A 20,126-nucleotide genomic window follows, 5' to 3' on the forward strand; every position below is an offset into this window, starting at 1 on the left:
GCTTAGTCCTAGAAAAATACATGGGCAGTTTTGGCCTAAATCAACTAAACAAAGTGCTATGAGTAAATATTTATTTATTAATTTTATATATATATACTATCACATCGAGCAAATTCACTGCCATTTACAATACAAATAAACCCAAAATGCAATGCCAACTGGAAATTTGGGTAGACAGTTGTCCACAGGAGGCAACCATGTACCCAGTCTCCATTAGGTTCTCACATCTGTGGCAAACATTGACCATCCATATCCAGCTTCACTGCGAGCAGGCAGTAATGAAGATATTTGGGAGCCCAACCATATTGGCCTTTGAATCTGGAAGCCAATGCAATACCTGCAATATATCGGTAATACATCTGTTGCAGCTTTTATTTACCAGCAGATGGGTTGCTGTATTTTGCATGATATAGTTAAGCGGCCTCATGCAAATAAGGTATTGAATTAATGTTACTAGACCTTCCACCCAGGTAGGCAACAGCTGGCATTTCAGCCAAAATGAGATGGCCATAACATCTGTCTGCGAATTTAGCAGTGGCTGTGAGTCCATAAAAGATGCCCAGATCACAGACTTGAAACTGGAAGAAGAATTCTCCCCATCCACAATTAAAGCCAAAGCAGACAGAAGGCCAAATGGTTTCTGGAGAAATAAAAAATGTAAAGTTGCCTTGGACATAGTAAAGTTCCAATTCCATGTAACTACTCGACCAAGCAGATGATGTTGCTTGTATTAATATTTTAAGTGGTTATGATTACACTCTTGTAATTATTTTTTCAGTTGAAGGAAGTAAAATTGTTTTGGATAGTAGAACACCAAATTCAGTGCTTTGTAATACAGATCATTTATTGGTAAAAAATACTTTGGTAAAATGTTGATAAGTATGTTTTACATTTCATCCCTGCAATAGCATAAATAACATGATAATACAAGATCTAACAGCAGAGGTAAATTTCCAGGATAGTAAATAGAAATGGCTGCCAATTACAGATTGTTGATTGATTGTAGATTAAATGGGCCTACAGTATGTAAAATCTGGCGTTAAACTGTAGTATTAACATAGGATGTTGCTTGTTTTCTATCCAGATCCGGCACTTACTTGAGGCCACTTAATTGTAATCTAGTCCAATCCAGTCCTCCTGCAGCACTCTGCCAGCTGAAAATGGGCCACACCGAGGCGCCCCGCACTACCCATTTTCAGCCTCCATGGCCTCCAGGAAACAGGCCTGGAAATATCAAAGGACCGGCCTGTTTTTGGTCAACAGAGTGCTTCAGGAGGCCGTGGAGCAGAGGTGCTATTCAGCAGGTGCTGAATAGTTCTGGAGAACAGGTAGCGGAAATTTTGAGTAGTTCGGAGAACTGGTAAATACCACTTCTGACTGGCCCCACCCCATCTATTCTCTGCCTCCTGAGTCCCAGCTGATCGGGAGGAAATGGGGATTTTGCAGTAACCTTCCCCTGGATTGGGGAGGGAATGGAGATTTTACAGCATCCTTCCCCTGCCACGCCCACCAAGCCATGCCACACCCACCAAGCCACGCTCACAGAACTGGTAGTAAAATTTTTTGAAACCCACCACTGCCATGGAACCCAAAAATGGACTGTGGGTCAGTCCTTTGATATTTCCAGGCTAGTCCCACGGGCCAGATTTAAGCACCCTGTGGGCCAGATCCGGCCCGCGGGCCTTGAGTTTGACACCCCTGCATTACAGTAACAAAATATAGAAGTTAGTTTTTTGTGTTTTTTTTATTTGAATTTATATCTCGCCCTTCTCCGAAGACTCAGGGCGGCTTACATTGTGTTAAGCAATAGTCTTCATCCATTTGTATATTATATACAAAGTCAACTTATTGCCCCCAACAATCTGGGTCCTCATTTTACCTACCTTATAAAGGATGGAAGGCTGAGTCAACCTTGGGCCTGGTGGGACTTGAACTTGCAGTAATTGCAAGCAGCTGTGTTAATAACAGACTGCTTAGTCTGTTGAGCCACCAGTGTTCCCAACTAAGACAGAGCTGGAAGCAGTAATCAGGGTTTCAAGATACAAGTTCCCAAAGCATTTCCAAGCTAAACCTGCGTACTTCTTTATCTGTTGTATATAGCAGTTTTTAACTCTTTTAACAGTTTCATTCTGCAGGTTCATCTACAGTTTATATTACTTATGATTTAGATCAGTGTTTTTCAAACTTGGTAACTCTAAGATGTGCAAACCTTTAACTCCCAGAATTTCCCAGCCACCAAAACTTCGCCTGAGTCTGATGATGAAAAATAGAAGTAGCCTTCCCATTGAGATACATAGGATGGGTGTTCCAGCTATGCACAACTCCATATATGCCACCAGAAAGTAGTGGAAGAAAGTTTTGTTTTATGTCACATGAGTCTTAAAGTTCAAGTCCCACCTCTGTATCTATGAAGGCCGGCTAGGTGACTTTGGGCCAATCACTCCCCCTCTCCCCCTCAAATATTGGAACACCACTATTGTGTCACCCCTAGTCCTTCTTTTCACCAGACAAACCATTCTCAATTCCTGCAACTATTCTTCATAGGTTTAGTCTTCAGGCTCTTAAACATCTGTGTTGCTCTTCTCTGCGCTCTTTCCAAAGTCCCAACCTCTTTTTTATTATGTGGTGGTGACCAAAACTGCATGCAGTATTCCAGGTATGGTCTTTCTAAGGTTTTATAAGGTGACACTAATGTTATGTATTAACAGTTGTGCCTTTAAATATTTGAGCGGGAAATCAGCACGTTGCTGATTGGACGAAGCCTCCAGCAGAACTGTATAAAAGGAGAGGTTTTAGCCCCAGCCTGTTGCTGGGTTCACCCTATATTAAAGAGCTGTTGTCACTACCCTGGTCTCCAGCCTCGTTACTTCCCGAACTTAACATTGGCGACGAAGGTGGGATATCGAGGCTAAAGGAGAACCAGAACCGAGCTGAAGCACGCTAGTTCCGAACCCAGCAAACTCAGGGCAGAAACGCGGAAATGGCAAACACGCCACCCGCACCGTACAACCCGGGCAAGGAGAAATGGGGAACATATATGACCCGTTTGAAAGCTTTCTAAAGCCAACGAACTACAGGGATCCTGATAACCGCAAGCGGGCTTACTTCCTAAGCCATTGCGGGCGGAGGTCGAGATTGCGGAAGCCCTGGCAGAGCCAACGCCGATACAATCGGTATCGTGGCCGACTCTGCAGACTTTGCTGAAGAACCATTTCGCACCGGCGCCGTCCAAATACGTGCAGCGGTTTGAATTCGGAGAAGCGTAGACAGATGGAGGCGAGTCCATCGGTGACTACATGGCCGTTTAAGAAGGCGTCCAAGGACTGCGGATACCGAGACTTAGGCGAAGTGCTACTCGAGCAACTCATCCGAGGGGTCAAGGACATCCGCCTCTGGCGGCGACTGCTAGCCAGGAGCAACCTGACACTAGCCACCGCTCTGGGCGAGGCCAGAGCACACGAAATGTCTACTAAAGCAGCAGAGACTCTGCAAAGCCTCTTCAATCCAAGGCGGCGCAAGGCCAGCGCCAGTACACCAGGAGGAGATTCAGTCCGAATCCGAAGGTGAGGCGAGGATGAGGAAGGGTCTGCGGACGAAAGCGACACGGAGGACCGTGGCGAGTGCGGAAGCTGCGGAGGGCAGCATCAGCGCCAACGCTGCAGGTTTAAAGGCGCAACATGCGGCGGTGTGGGAAGAAAGGACACTTAGCTCAGGTTTGCAGGCGGCCCAACCTTCCGCCGAAAATTCAAATCGGCCAATCAAAGCGGAACCGGAAAGGCGGCCCGCGATTGGTTCAAACAAGAAAGGCGAAGTCTAACCAAGCGACTGTCATTATAGGCGCGCCTCAACCAAAGTGGAAAGAAGATTTTCACAAAGCCCAAGATCGAGGGAGTACGGTGCAGGCTTGAAGTGGACACGGGATCAGCGATCACCATCATGTCCTGGGACACCCTGGCGAAGTCGCTGCCGTCCGTCGCGGCGCCATCTGCAAGCACAGCGGCTACGAGTGCACGACTACCAGGGAATCGCATCCCTGTTCGAGGACCACCTCCGTCCGAGTCGAGTCGGCCCTCACAAAAGACCCTGCCCATCACGATCGTCGAAGGAACTCTGCCCAGTCTGTTGGGACTAGACTGGTTTCGTGCCCTGGGCATGGGAGTGACTGGCATCTACAGAAGTGACTGCAATTTGAAAGACATTCTCTTTAACGAGTTCGAAGATGTCTTCAAGGACTGCCTGGGCAAGTACAAGGGACCCCTATTTCCTTCAACTTAGACCCCAGGTAGCCCCATTAGGCTTAAGGCGAGGAGAGTCCCTTTGCCCTAAAACCAAAAATTGATAAGGAGCTGGACAAGCTCATAAATCAGGGGTTTTGGTGCCAGTCGATCACGCAAAGTGGGAGACGCCAATCGTCACCCCATCAAATCGGACGGGTCAATTAGAATTTGCGCTGACTACAAGGCGGCGGCTTAACAAAGCCTTACAGAAAAGCGCCACCCGGTTCCGTGGTGCAACATTTATTGCACTCCTTGGGGCAAGGGCAAGTCTTTGCAAAGTTAGACTTGGCCCAAGCCTACCAACAACTGCCAGTAGACGCCCGCACAGCGAAGCCCAAGCGATTGTACGCACAGGGGGCATTCAAGTGCACCGATTGCAATTTGGGGTTAGTGTGGCACCAGGGCTGTTCCAAAACCTGATGGAACGACTACTGCAAGGGCTCCCAGGGTAGTTCCTACTTGATGATGTCCTAATTTCAGGGAAAACATGGAGGAATTGGGGAGCGGTTAAGAAAGGTCTTGAGCATTTTCCGGACAGCGGATTAAAAGTCAAGACAAATAAATGTCAGATAGGGGTCGAATCGGTCGATTTCTTGGGCTACGGATAGACAAGAAAGGAATTCACCCTACTGAGAGCAAAGTTAAGGCAATTAGGAAGGCTCCAGCGCCCAAAAACAAAGCAGAGCTGCAGGCATTCCTGGGATTGGTTAATTTTACGCGGTCTTTTAAAGAACAAAGCAACCGTTCTTGGAACCGCTGCATAGGCTCTTAGGAAAAATACTGTTTGGTCTTGGGAAAGTCAGAAAATAGGGCTTTTGAAGCAGTAAAGAACCTGCTCTCAAGTGATAGCCTGCTCATCCAATATCACGACTCACTACCCCTAGTGCTGGTTTGCGATCGTCCCCTTATGGGGTGGGGCTGTACTCAGCCATAGACTTCCAAAGCGGCACAGAAGCCCTATAGCGTTCTACTCTAGAGCGATGTCCTCCCCAGAGAGGAACTACAGCCAATTAGACAAAGAAGCATTAGCCATTGTATCAGGGTCAAAAATTCCATGAGTATGTCTTTGGGCGGAATTTTGAAATCGTGACTTAGCACAGACCGTTACTGGGATTACTGGCTGGCGACCTGCCAACGCCTGTGGCACTTTCGCCACGTTTGACTCGATGGACTATATTTTAGCCGCTTACTCATACAAGCTGCAGCATCGACCGGGAAAGAAGTGGGGCATGCAGGCGCGTGAGCCGATGCCCACTGCCAGGGGCAACCGAAGACCCCACTCCGGGGACACCCATCCTCCTTATTGACTCGTTGGACTCTGGCCCAGTCACATCAAAGGAAGTGGCTCGGGCATCATACCGGGACATTGTGTTAAGGACTGTACTCGGTTGGGTACAGAGAGGGTGGCCCGCTGCGCCGGGCGAGCGGTTCAAAGAATTTGTTAAGAAACGTGATGAGCTCTCGGCTCAAGGGGGGTGCCTGTTATGGGGTGATCGTGTAGTAATTCCTGTCAAGTTAAGGGGCAAGGTATTGGACCTCCTCCACGAGGGTCACCCAGGCATCGTAAGGATGAAGGGTTAGCTAGAAGCTATGTATGGTGGCCACTCATGGGCAGAGATTGCTGAGAGGGTAGGGAAATGCCAAGCTTGCCAAGAGTCCAGACCGCTACCCCAACAGCCCCAGTCAGAGAATGGGAAAAGCCCCAAGGGCCTTGGTCAAGAATCCACATTGACTTTGCTGGCCCTTTCACGGCCAAACGTTCCTAGTGGTGGTGGGCGCATTTTCCAAATGGTTAGAGATCATACTTATGAAGTCCACCACAGCGAAGCAGTAATCGCAACCCTCGCCACCTATTCGCAACTCACGGGTTGCGGACACTCTGGTGTCCGACAATGAGCCCCAATTCACGGCAGCCCAGTTTGAAGAGTACCTGGCAGAGGAAGGCATCCGACATGCCCTCTCTGCACCTTTCCACCCTGCGTCGAATGGCCTTGCAGGCGTTCCGTCCGGGCGCTAAGGAGGCGTGTCAGGCTCAAGCCAGGTGACTGGCAAACAAAATAGACTTTCCTAGCCGTCCAGCACAGAACCCCAAGCACAGCCACGGGAAAAAGCCCAGCGAATTGCTAATGGGACGAAAACTCCGGTGCCCACTTGACCGTTTGAACCCCATTACACACCGAGGGTTACAAGGGGAGCTAGAAAAACAAGAGAAATGAGCATAGGCGACGGTGTGGGCCGAAACTATGGGGCGGCCCGAGTTGGGTCGGGACAAGTAACAAAAGTAACAGGGCCAAAATCGTGCGTGGTAGAGCTACCAGACAACCGAGTGTGGCGGCGCCACATAGATCAGTTAAGGAAGCGAATAACTGACCAAACCAAACCAACAGAGACAGGTAATGACCAATACCACTTTGAATCCACAGCTGACAATGACCGGGGGCGCAAGACTTAGCTGAGGTCCCAGAGTTCCAGCGGCGCCATCAGGTCCCGAGGAAAACAGCAAGGAAAATTCCAAAATTAATCCAAGGCGGATGGCCAAGAAAAAGTCGGCCAATAATCCAGAGCCCGATGGCCTAGAGAAAGAGCTGGGAGGAAAACAGCCCCTCCGACCAGCTCAAAACTCAACAGAACTGTATAAAAGGAGAGGTTTTAGCCCCAGCCTGTTGCTGGGTTCACCCTATATTAAAGAGCTGTTGTCACTACCCTGGTCTCCAGCCTCGTTACTTCCCGAACTTAACAACTAATACCTCACGTCTTCTTGATTCTATCCTTCTGTTTATGGAACCAAGGATTGGATTGGCTTTTTTGGCAGCTGCTACACACTTCTGGCTCATATTCCTCCCAATGGGAGGAATGGCACAATGGATGGGGTTGACCGAGTAATATCAGATCCCACCTCTCCCATTCTACCCCTACCGTCCTTACATGTCCTTGGTTTTTAATTCTTGCTTATCATTTATGCATGTTTTAATGTATACCTATATTTTGACTGTATTGCCCAGAGTTACCAATAAATTTTGTAAATAAAATTAAATAAGTAAGTAAATAAGTAAGTGATTTACCATTAGAACTCCAAGATCCCTCTCACAGTTACTGCTTTTGAACCAGGTACCACCTAATCTGTAGCTGTACATTTGGTTTTTCTTGCCTAACCGTAAAATCTTACTTTTCGCTACATTAAATTTCTCTACATTGCATTAATTTAAATTTATCTACATTAAATTTCTCTACATTGCATTAATTTAAATTTATCTACATTAAATTTCTCTACATTGCATTAATTTAAATTTATCTACATTAAATTTCTCTACATTGCATTAATTTAAATTTATCTACATTAAATGGAGCACTATCTTTCTCACCTCCACCTGAAATGGTAGCAGTTCCCATGGTGAGTAGGGTCTGAAGAATGTTTTTATTCTCATTTTAGTCATGCTCAGAGTTACATCATAAATAGCCAGTTTTTGCCCGTATGGGTTGCGTTGATATCATCTGCGTATGCTTAACTCATCCCAGCCGAAATCAATAGTATTTAAAATTGTTTGGCTAGATGGTACCATAAATAAAATAAAATAAAATAAAATAAAATAAAATAAAATAAAATAAAATTAAATAAGTAAGTAAGTAAGTAAGTAAGTAAGTGATTTACCATTAGAACTCCAAGATCCCTCTCACAGTTACTGCTTTTGAACCAGGTACCACCTAATCTGTAGCTGTACATTTGGTTTTTCTTGCCTAACCGTAAAATCTTACTTTTCGCTACATTAAATTTCTCTACATTGCATTAATTTAAATTTATCTACATTAAATTTCTCTACATTGCATTAATTTAAATTTATCTACATTAAATGGAGCACTATCTTTCTCACCTCCACCTGAAATGGTAGCAGTTCCCATGGTGAGTAGGGTCTGAAGAATGTTTTTATTCTCATTTTAGTCATGCTCAGAGTTACATCATAAATAGCCAGTTTTTGCCCGTATGGGTTGCGTTGATATCATCTGCGTATGCTTAACTCATCCCAGCCGAAATCAATAGTATTTAAAATTGTTTGGCTAGATGGTACCATAAATAAAATAAAATAAAATAAAATAAAATAAAATAAAATAAAATAAAATAAATATGTAAATAAGACCAAGTGTTTTCTGGGAGGGAGGAGTGTTATGTATTAACAGTTGTGCCTTTAAATATTTGAGCGGAAATCAGCACGTTGCTGATTGGAGAAACCTCCAACAGAACTGTATAAAAGGAGGTTTTCCCCAGCCTGTTGCTGGGTTCACCCTATATTAAAGAGCTGTTGTCACTACCCTGGTCTCCAGCCTCGTTACTTCCCGAACTTAACAACTAATACCTCACGTCTTCTTGATTCTATCCTTCTGTTTATGGAACCAAGGATTGGATTGGCTTTTTTGGCAGCTGCTACACACTTCTGGCTCATATTCCTCCCAATGGGAGGAATGGCACAATGGATGGGGTTGACCGAGTAATATCAGATCCCACCTCTCCCATTCTACCCCTATCATCCTTACATGTCCTTGGTTTTTAATTCTTGCTTATCATTTATGCATGTTTTAATGTATACCTATATTTTGACTGTATTGCCCAGAGTTACCTTATGGTAAGATGGGCAGCCAATAAATTTTGTAAATAAAATTAAATAAGTAAGTAAGTAAGTAAGTGATTTACCATTAGAACTCCAAGATCCCTCTCACAGTTACTGCTTTTGAACCAGGTACCACCTAATCTGTAGCTGTACATTTGGTTTTTCTTGCCTAACCGTAAAATCTTACTTTTCGCTACATTAAATTTCTCTACATTGCATTAATTTAAATTTATCTACATTAAATGGAGCACTATCTTTCTCACCTCCACCTGAAATGGTAGCAGTTCCCATGGTGAGTAGGGTCTGAAGAATGTTTTTATTCTCATTTTAGTCATGCTCAGAGTTACATCATAAATAGCCAGTTTTTGCCCGTATGGGTTGCGTTGATATCATCTGCGTATGCTTAACTCATCCCAGCCGAAATCAATAGTATTTAAAATTGTTTGGCTAGATGGTACCATAAATAAATATACATTGGGTTTTTTCATATTATATTACCTCCTGATTATTACACATCTGCTTTTTTTCTCCCTGCCTCAGCGGACTGATCAATAAAATAAACATTTTTTTTAAAAAAAAAATCAACACATACAATTCCAAGATAGCTGTATGCAGAATCTGCTGGACAGCCCATCAGCAAAATCCAGATAGAAGTCACGTATTAGATAGGCATACAGAAAATAAGAGAAATAAACATTAGAGATAATCTGCCCTATGTTTTTTTTAATACCTTCCCTTGCTAAATATTAAACAGCTAAGTTTTAATATTAAGAGGCTGTGGTAAACATTAAGTACATATGGTTTAGCGCTCAAAATACCATAATTTGTCTCCATTCTCCTCAGAGAATGGTAACAGTAGACTTCTTCAGGGAAATAAATTGTTGGCATTTCCTGAGCATGTAGATGACAGAACTAATGATAACTTCATTGGAAAAACATCATATAACCAGCTTTCCTGGTCCTGAGGTACCAAGAGAAATGAATTTAGCTACACAAAGAAACTGTTTGACTGAGTTGTTCTTTTCCTGTCTTTTTTTTAATTTTTTAAAATTCTCAGCCCCCCCCACTTTTCCCCCCCAGTATTTTTCTGTTCTCCAGAACTCATTAGCTGATGAAATAAACGGGGTTTATCAGGGGAAAGAAAAGTGGGACTAAGAAGGAAAGGCTATTGAGAAGGAAATGGTGGTTTTTTTTGGAGACATTTCTTCACTCTTGATTTTAGCTTCTAAATATTGGTTGCTTATCTGATTGGACCAGTGGTGAAATTCAATTTTTTTTACTACCAGTTCTGTGGGCATGGCAGGGGAAGGATACTGCAAAATCTCCATTCCCTCCCCACTCCTGGGGGAAGGATACTGCAAAATCACCATTTCTTCCCCACTCCTAGGGGAAAGATACTGCAAAATCCCCATTCCCACCCTACTCCTGGGGGAAGGATACTGCAAAATCCCCATTCCCTCCCCACTCCTGGGGGAAGGGTGCTGCAAAATTTCCATTCCCACCCCACTCTGGGGTCAGCCAGAGGTGGCATTTGCCGGTTCTCCAAAATACTCAAAATTTCCGCTACCGGTTCTCCAGAACCTGTCAGAAACTTCTGGATTTCGGCCAGAGATTGGACCGTGAAAGAATCTGTGTGTTTGATAGGGGTTTTACAGGTGACAACTTGTCTTATCATGGCCCGGTTTTTATGTTTCTCTCTGGGTTAGGCAAAGTCTTGAGCCCTGAATCAATGACATCGATAAATTGCATAATAAATACTTTTGTTTTTCCTTTTAATTTTCCTGACAGGCTTTGGGAGCCATTACTTCAGTGCCGATAAAAGTTCCTCAGGTCAGTTCCTTGCTGAGGTTGGCAGGACAAAGACCAGCAGTGCTACCTCAGGTAGGAAAATTAATTACTTTGATATTATTGGCTTTCAAAAAAAAGATACAAAAAAGATAAGCTGTAATCAAGGACTATCTGAATTGCTAGTTATAAATACTACATTAAAAAAAAAAAGCAGCTCTGATTACCTCTAATATTAAATCTCTTTCAAGGAAGTTTTTGTTTCTCTTCCCTTCCTTCCTTGTAAATGTTGTTATGATGTACCGTATTTTTCGGAGTATAAGACGCACTTTTCCACCCCTAAAAAAGAGTGGAAATGTTGGTGCGTCTTATACACCGAATACAGCCATTTTGGGTCTCCTGAAACCCTACCCTGTGCGTCCCATCTTCACCAAAAACAGACCCGTTTTTTGCCCACCCCACCCCAATGTGTCATGTTTTTGGCTGTTTTTCACAAAAATGAGATTTGCAGAGGCTGTGGGATGCCTGCAGAGTGCTCCTGGGGGCCAGGGAGGGCAAAAACTTTTTTTTCTTGTTTTCCTCTTTGAAATCTTGGTGCGTCTTATAATCCTGTGCGTCTTATAGTCCATATAAAAACATATAGTAATGCATTAACACTCTAGAAAACACTTTCCCCTCTCTGTTATTGGACTAGCCAAGCTATCTGTTGAAGCACTGTCTGGGACTGAATATTTTTGAGATCAGTCTTCTTCCTTGATGTGAAAAGAGCTACAGGACAAAGGTTATTGCATTTAACAGATTAATAGAGTTGGAAGGGACCTTGTAGGTCATCTAGTCGCCCAAGCAGGAGACCCTACACCATTTCTGACAGATGGCAGTCCAGTCTCTTCTTAAAAGCTTCCAGCGATGAAGCTCCCACAACTTCTGAAGGCAAACTTCTGTTCCATCGGTTGATTGCTCTCACTGTCAGAAGATTTCTCCTTATATCCAGGTTGAATTTCTTCTTGTTCAGTTTCCACCCATTATTCCCTGTCTGGAATTTGACGGGCAGAAAGAAATCCTTTCAATTAGAGCATGGAGTTTGGAAAGGAGTTAATTGCAATTCATATAATTTGGCTTATGTGATCATTATTGCATTGCATTTACCCTGATTCCCCATCTTTGGGTGATCAAATACAACAATTCCTTCAAGCAGGTTGAGATTTTGTTCCCCCTTAGACTAATATACAGTAAATGGATAATGTCTTTTGCTAAATTACGGTGTGCTAAAATTGCCATATGAATGAAGTTGTATAAGTAAATGACTTTCCATTTCAGTTGATCTATTTTTGCAGTAGAGGTTTTTGTCAATTATTCAGGGTGTCCATGAACAAAGAGAATCGGGGAGGGGATTTGTTTCACATTTAGAAATGCAGGAGTCCTCAAGTTAGAACCACAGTTGGAACCAGAATTTCTGTTTCTAAGCGGGATGGCTGTTAAGCTCCGACACAATCGGAGTTGTGTCCGATTTTATGACATTTTTGCCATACTTGTTAAGTGAATCCTGCAGTTATTAAGCAAACCCATCTTCCCCTATTGACTTGGCTTATCGGAAGTCGCCAGGAAAGTCTCGACCCAGCAATACTGCAATTGTTGTAAATACATGCTGGTTGCCAAGCATCCAAATTTTAATCATGTGACTGTGGCAGTGGTGGGATTCAAATTTTTTTACTACCGGTTCTGTGGGCGTGGCTTGGTGGGCGCGGCATGGTTTGGTGGGCATGGCAGGGGAAGGATACTGTAAAATCTCCATTCCCTCCCCACTCCAGGGGAAGGATACTGCAAAATCCCCATTTCCTCCTGATCAGCTGGGACTCGGGAGGCAGAGAATAGATGGGGGCAGGGCCAGTCAGAGGTGGTATTTACCAGTTCTCTACTACTCAAAATTTCCGCTACCGGTTTTCCAGAACTGATCAGAACCTGCTGAATACCACCTCTGGACCTTGGGGTTTTGAAAGAAATGTTTATGCACTTTTTGTAGCTGTGTAAAAGAGGACATTCCTTCATCTTTAAGTGATAGATTTTACAAATCAAAATTCTGTGTTATTCAACCAGACAGTTAAGATAAGTGTGCAATGATGGGCAATGAAGAGTGATAGGAAGAAGTATGTTAAGAATGAGCACGGAAAATATGGCAGACCTGCAGGGTGAATGCGCTTTTGAAACAGTAATTTTATTAAAAATGACAATGTAAGGTTCGAGTGAGTAGGAGGAATGAGTGCCGAAGAAGTTAGAACTCTAAATGGTTTTTACTGCATGGAATACTAAACTGTAGTTATGTGAACAAGCTGGCTTGTGAACTTTGACTGTCTCTTCCCACAGTCTCTTGGGTCTGTCTATCCTCTGTGCAGCCAACCATAATTTTGCAGAAGACTGTTTCATTCAAACTTATTGAGCAGCCGTTTGTTCAGATAATAAGTGGAAATCACAATCCAGTTGTGGATTTTATGCTTCTTTTTTTTTTAATGAAGAAGAATGTTTTCAAAGGACAAGAATGAAGGAGCGAGACTGTAATTGTTGTGTCTTGTCCGCTCTCACCGCAGCCGGGGTCTGCTTATCTGCTCCCGAACACGGAGGAATGTATGCCTCCCGGCCCCAGTCCTGGCTCCATGCCCAAGCAGGCTGCAGAGGAGGGAGCACCCCCCGGCCCCAGCCCTGGCTCCCTGCCCAAGCAAAGGAGCAGTAGACCCTCCCTCCTCCACAGCATGTGAGCCTGAGGAAAGTTTACTTCCAACAGCTGCAGACTGGAGTGACCCTCGCATCAGAAGATTGGATAGGCGGAGGCAACAGAAGGAAGGGAGGGGCAGGCCTTAATGAGTGCTGAGTCATGGAGCCACACCCCATGGCCTATATAAAGGATCTGCTTTCTGGCAGTCTCTGAGTCAGGCAAAGTCGAACTTATCTTGCTGAAGTCACTTTCTGGTCTCCTGCCTGCTCTGAAGACTTTGCTAGGACTTTGGGCAGAGCTGCAGAGGCAAGCCTGATTCGGATTTCCCTGACCCGGCCGTCAGCGGAGGAGTGGGACACGACAGTAATTTTGCATCACCACTGACTGAACAAACACTTTATTAAAAGAGAGTGGATGAAATGTACTCTTTTCCTTATGCACTTTTTAAACGAACACTTCCAAATTTTCACACAGCGGAACCTCAAAAAAGATTTCCATTGGGGACTTATGACAAAATCATTTCTGGAAATGAAATGTTGATAAGAGTATCAGCTTTCTTTTCTCATAATGTTATGCATTTCAGACGGCCACCTGATTAAATTTCCTGTGCATAATCATTCCAGAAGCAGAGGGCATAAATTTCATCCTGTCTACTTGACTCTAGGTAGCAATCATCAGTAGCACTGATGATGTTACCTAGTTAGGGTAATGAAGCGCCTGCAAGAAGACAACCAAGCTCAGAGAGCATCAAGGAACACCCTATTCTCCTGTACGCTGCTTAGAGAGTCCAAAGCAATGGGTTGTTAACTTCAGCTGATTGGCCAGAGACTGAGTTGAATTTGTTTAAACACGCCTCCTCTTCCTGCTTAGCTCCAGTTTATTAACTCAGTCGGCCATAGAGAGACTACCTCCTTTAGCTCCATTGCTTTGACTCTTCAATCAGCATATTTGGACCTTAAATTAAAAGAAAAAAGCTACAAATATTCTCCTTTATTGGTCCTACTTGGTCCTACTTTAGAATTGAGTGCATAACCTCCTCTTTATACTTTTATCATCATTTAACATATGTTTGCAGAATATATTGTTGGGGTCCTTTTAAATAAAATCTCTAATCCTTTAATTGTATATTTTAACACTGTTAGTTAAAGTTCGCTTGACACAATGTGGAATGTGAGGATTAAAACAGTTCAGTATGAAAACAGCTCTTAATGCTAATTTTTCTTGGCCTCTGGGGCAGGACAACTATTTGATTTTTTTTTTAAAAAAAAACTTACATTGTGCATACAGGGACGCTTTATTTACTACATGTAAAAATAAATTATTTTGAAATGGTTTGAAAACAGGTGGAAACTTAAGATGTAGGTAGAATGCCGCAAACTTAAAACCTATTTGTTTCATCTTGCTGGACTGGCTTAACTTTTAAAAACTTTTAAATGGTTTTATTGGGGTTTTTTAAATTTTAGTGATTTTATAGGGTGTAATTGTATTTTAGCTTTGCCAATTGAATAAGTTTTTTAAGGGTAGTTTTTAATTATTGTACGGGTTTGCTTTGTATTTTAACTGGCTGTTCACCGCCCTGAGTCCTTCGGGAGAAGGGCGGTCTATAAATTAAAATATTATTATTATTATTATTATTATTATTATTATTATTATTATTATTATTATTATTATTATTATTATTATTATTATTATTATTATTATTATGTGCAGCTGAGCTGAATTTTCACAAGGGGGCAGCAAAGACCCAAGGTTAACCTGAGCTACCAGTTTACATATGCAATAGAATTACTATTATAAGATTTTTGTTCAACGCAGTGTGAAATTTTAAAATTTTATCTGCATATATACATTAATGCAACAATGTCAAATGTATTTAAATTAGCCTAGTTATAGCATTCATTCTGTTTTGCTAATAACATACATTGATGTAGATTGAATTATTTTATCATTAGTACAGGTAATCCTTGAAATACAACAGTTCATTTAGTGACCAAAGTTAAAACGGCACTGAAAAAAAAAAGACTTATAACCATTTTTCACGCTTATGACCATTAGGGCATCCCCATGGTGAAGTGGTCAAAAGCCACATTCCCTTAACAACTGTACCACTAATTTCACAACTGCAGGGATTCACTTAACAACTCTGGCAAGAAAGGTCATAAAATGGGACCAATTTCACTTAACAAACCTCTCATTTAACAACAGAAATTTTGGGCTCTTTTGTCAAGGGCTACCCATAATGGGATTTTGAATTCAGAGGAAAGAAAGCAATGGATGAATGACTTACCTTTGAATGTTTTTTGCATTCTTGGAGTGCTAGATTTTAAAAGCACTGGGCTTTAGTTCAGCCCTCAGTATTTCGATCTCAGAGAACTGCGATGTATAAATGATGCTTTAGAGAACAAGTTTTACAAACAAAGAGGAAATAAAGCAGGCTTGGCTTCCAGAGAAGTTTCAGTCCATTTTTGGACAGTAGGGAAGATAATTAAGGGAGGAGGGCTTTGTTCATTTACGTTCGTGTATATTTGTATCTGAACTGAAGGTAGCATAGATAATGCTCCCCCATCTTCTTGCTTTGCAGTCTTATGAGATAGGTCAGGTGAGAGAAAGCAGCTGGCCAGATGCTAAAAGGGCCTAGATCAGCGGTTCTCAACCTGTAGGTCGAGACCCCGTTGGGGGTCGAATGACAATTTGCCAGGGGTCGCCTAAGACCATTGGAAATATGGGAAGTATACTTGCGAGTCGAAGAATCGCACTCCAATGATTGACTCCACAAGCCAGCTGCTGGCTCTTCAAATTGCTAGCCGAATTCGGCTTCAGGCGCAAGGAATTAAAAAAGAGAGAAATCTTTGCTCTGATGTCTCCCTCTCAAGCCAGCTGCAATCACTCCCAATCGCTAGCCTAATCTGGCTTCAGGCCCAATAAACTTAATAGGGGAGGAGTCTCCGCTTTAATGCCTCCGTCCTCAAGGCAATCGCCAGCAGTTCAGATCGCTAGCCAATGCAGCTTCAGGTGCGATAAATTCAAAACGAAAATAATTTTATGGTTGGGGTCGCCACATCGTAGGGAATTGTATTAAAGGGGTCGCAGCACTATAAAGGTTGAGAACCACTGGCCTAGATCCTGGGTCTCCCCATTCCTTGTCCAACATCTGCACTATTATGCTATACCACCTTTGCTCTGTATGTAACACTGATGAAGTGTTTTTGAACCCTGGCAATTTTCAGATGTGTGGGCTTCAACTCCCAGAATTCCCCAGCCAGCAAGGTTGAGAAACACTGACAGCTGTGAGGCGTGAACCCCAAAGCTTCACAGGCATTAAAATGAGATCTGGGGGAAGCGACAAGGCATGGGGTGGTGTTGAGGCCTAAGGAGGCCTAAAGAAATTGCAAGAGAAATGAGCTCCATTAGGAAAACTGATTTGCAGGGGAGGCAGGTACAGATTTGGTCATAAGGATATGAATTCCTCCAAATAATACTGAAGAATGACTACCTGTGTTTCCCTGAAAATAAGACCGGGCTTATTTTCTTTTCGGCTCCAAAATAAACACTAGGGCTTATTTTCGGTGTGTGTGTGTGTGTGTGTGTTATTTTTTTCCATGTACAGGAGGCCCACTTCTTTTGCTTGCTCGTGGGGGGCAGGGCAGGAAGCTGCCCTATCTGCCCCTCATCGGCTTACTTCAGGGTCCCCGCAGACAGGCCACCCACCCCCCGACACCTGCCTTGCCCCGTGGCTGCGGCACCAACACACCACTTGGCTTCTTGCTCTGTTGCAGCTGTGAGCAAGCAGAAGAATTGGGCTGGTGGTCATGTGGGTTCCTGGTGCACATGGCTGTTGGTGCTGTTGCTGCGCGATAGGTGTTGGGGTGAGGATGGCCTGGCTGCAGGGGCCCTGAAGTAAGCCAGTGCAGGGCGCGTGGGGCAGTTCCACCACCACCCCACCTCACCTCATGGCCGCGGCACCGTCAGCAACCAGATGGAACAGGCAGACGGTTGTGCAGACTCTTAAGTAGGGCTTATTTTAGGGGGGTAGGACAGTGTTGGCGAACCTGTGGCACGTCTGCCGGAAGTGTCACGCAAAACTGTCCCGTGCCGAATGCGTGGTCTTGCTGGCTCCTTGGTGCGTTCCTGCACTCAAATGCGCACCAGTCAGCTGGCCGTTGTGCGTGTGGTGTTGATGGACCCTGGAAGTGCGGTGGTCCATCACGCATGCGCGAACCAGCACCCGGCTTTCTGGGTTGGTGTTACGCACATGCGCAATGGACTGCCACACTTCCGGGGTTGCCGGCACTGCGTGGTGCGCGTTTGAGTGCAGGAACGCAAGAGAAGCCGGCGAGGCCGCACATTTGGCACGGGACGGTTTTGTGGGCCACTTCCGGCACACGGGCCAGCACGTGAGAACGCAAAGGTTCGCCAACACTGGGGTAGGGCTTATATCAGGCCACATGTAAAACATTCTAGGGCTTATTTTGGGGATAAGTCTTATTTTCAGAAAAACAGGGCACTAGATGATTCACCATCGGCTGAGCTGACTGGAGGCAATTCCAGTTGTTTCAACTGCTGGACAGAGATATCCTTTCTGTAGTATTATTTCTCTCTTATTAAGAAATCAAGACACAAGCGCTGTCACATTGTCATGCCATGCAGCTAGAACTACCAGAATCTGTACTGATGTGTGTGCGAACAGGGCAGCCCTCCTGCTTGACTTTGCCTCTTTTCTTCAAGCTGCAGTAGCTAAAATCTACTTTTGCATGCTGGAAGGCAACAGCATAGACGGTTATTTTCAGTATCCAATTATTGGGAAACAAACAGTGCTGAGACGAAGTGGATTGGAAGAAACTGAATTTAACTGTGTGGCACAATAAATCATTCGTGTAGGATCTTGAGTGTACAGCATATTGTTTACTTAATTACATCCACAGTAAGCATTGTAGTTACCTGCAGACTGTCTTTGTTGGAAAATCTCTTCTTGAATTTTACAGAAGGCTCTTTGGAGCATTCTTAGATTATTATTTTTTTTTACAAAACCATTTTTTCTCTCTCTATTTTGGATCGTCTTCTTACCTGTTAGCTGCTTCAAAGAAATAAAGTGGAAAACTTAACTTTGGTTCATGAATCTCATCACCATTCATAAAATCTTCACCTTGTTATATATAGTTATATATAATTTTAAATCCCGCAGACCACTGATATGATCTGCCTAATGACCGGCTGGGTGGGCATGGCTAGGTGGTCATATGACTGGGAGGGCATGACCAACTCCATGTCATTCGTGTCAAGGGGTGCCTCGCCGCCCTCTCCTCACCCCTCCCCTTCCAGCCACTCCTCGCCTGTTCGCCCAGGCTCCTTAGGGGCCCAACAGGAAGGAGTTGTTGGAGCTAAGAAGCCACCACGAGAAAGAGTTGGCAAAACAGCTGGCTCAGTTCAAATTGGATCTGGCTGAGAAGGACCTCACTGAGGACTACAAGCATAGGCTTTCCAAGCAGAGGGAAGACAGGTGGGAGTGCAAGGCCAGGTACTGGTGCCTGGAGGCTCAGTGGGCTGAGATGGTCAGCCAGTTCCAGGCCATGAGGCAGTCCCACTGGAACAAGGCCCTCCGGCTCTTTGCCACCAGCAGCGCTTCTCTCCAGCCTTCGCCCAAAGCTCCGCACCAGGAGGCGGAAGCAGACCCCAAGTCAGAATTTGCCCCACTCCGACCCACACAAAAAGACCCCGAAGGGGGAGACTCTCTGCAGCAACACAAACGTTCATTGCACATATCCGGCCCAGGGGCTGTAGTTTGAGGACCTCTGATTTAGTGCAATATAAAAAATGCAAATAGTTTTTCTGCAGACCACCAAAATTTTCTTGCGGACCCCCAGTTGGTGACTGCTGCTCTAGCACATCTCATTCATCTGCAGTTAGAACACGAACTGCACCCCAGATGCTTCATAGATTAAACTGACTTCTGTCCAGTGGGACTGGCTTCTTCAACAAATTTCATTGCATCTAGATGCTCCTACCGATGCATGCTTTTCACAATAGTTTTTGATATTCATGGCCTACAACCTTGAGTGCTTTTTGAACTGTGTGTTGTGGTCCACCAGCAGCCTGCAGAGCTGGCAACGTAGTTGGATTACGATGAGGCTAAGGTGGGGCCAGGGCCATCGGGGAGTGAGGTGCAGACTCCAGAGCCTCCAGAGACTGATAGTAGTGAGGCGGAGGAACAGGAGGAGCCTGTTCCTAATGCACGCATGAGAAGAGTTACCAGAAGGCAAGAGCAGCTCAAGCAAAAAGGACAACTCGGGAGTAGGGCCAAGAGATGATTGGCCCCTCCCATAAGACTTAAAACAGATCAGCAACGGCATTTGGGCTTTGCCGGAAAACAATGTTGGTAGCTTCGTCTTCTGCTTTGTCTATGTCTTGCATTTATTTTTGTGACTTCTGAACGTTTGCCAAGAAAGACCTTTGGCAGTTTGCCTAATTGGACCAAGGTTTGCGATAGGACTGAGGAAATTTGTGTTGGGGGGAATTTGTTTTAATTTAGTTGAACTACGTTGGGAATGAAGTAATTCTCAGCTGTTCAAATAAAGTTTGTTTGGTTTTTTTCACGGACTTTTTCTTTCTTTTTGCATTTATATCCCGCCCTTCTCCGAAGACTCAGGCGGCTTACACTATGTTAGCAATAGTCTTCATCCTATTTGTATATTTATATACAAAGTCAACTTTTATTGCCCCCAACAATCTGGGTCCTCATTTTACCTACCTTATAAGGAT

The 20,126-nt window shown here is 44.1% G+C and overlaps 1 protein-coding gene across 1 annotated transcript in view; it reads left to right on the forward strand.

The window, feature by feature from the left end:
- The window catches only part of PHF21B (PHD finger protein 21B), a 238,811-nt gene that overhangs the window by 175,908 nt on the left and 42,777 nt on the right, over window positions 1–20,126 (forward strand). The window contains exon 3 of the mRNA XM_058189775.1: window positions 10,667–10,759. Coding sequence (XP_058045758.1) covers window positions 10,667–10,759 — 93 coding nt within the window. The remainder of the gene's footprint in view (window positions 1–10,666; window positions 10,760–20,126) is intronic.

Source organism: Ahaetulla prasina, chromosome 7 (assembly GCF_028640845.1).
Source record: "Ahaetulla prasina isolate Xishuangbanna chromosome 7, ASM2864084v1, whole genome shotgun sequence".
In the NCBI taxonomy this organism is placed as follows: Eukaryota; Metazoa; Chordata; class Lepidosauria; order Squamata; family Colubridae; genus Ahaetulla; species Ahaetulla prasina.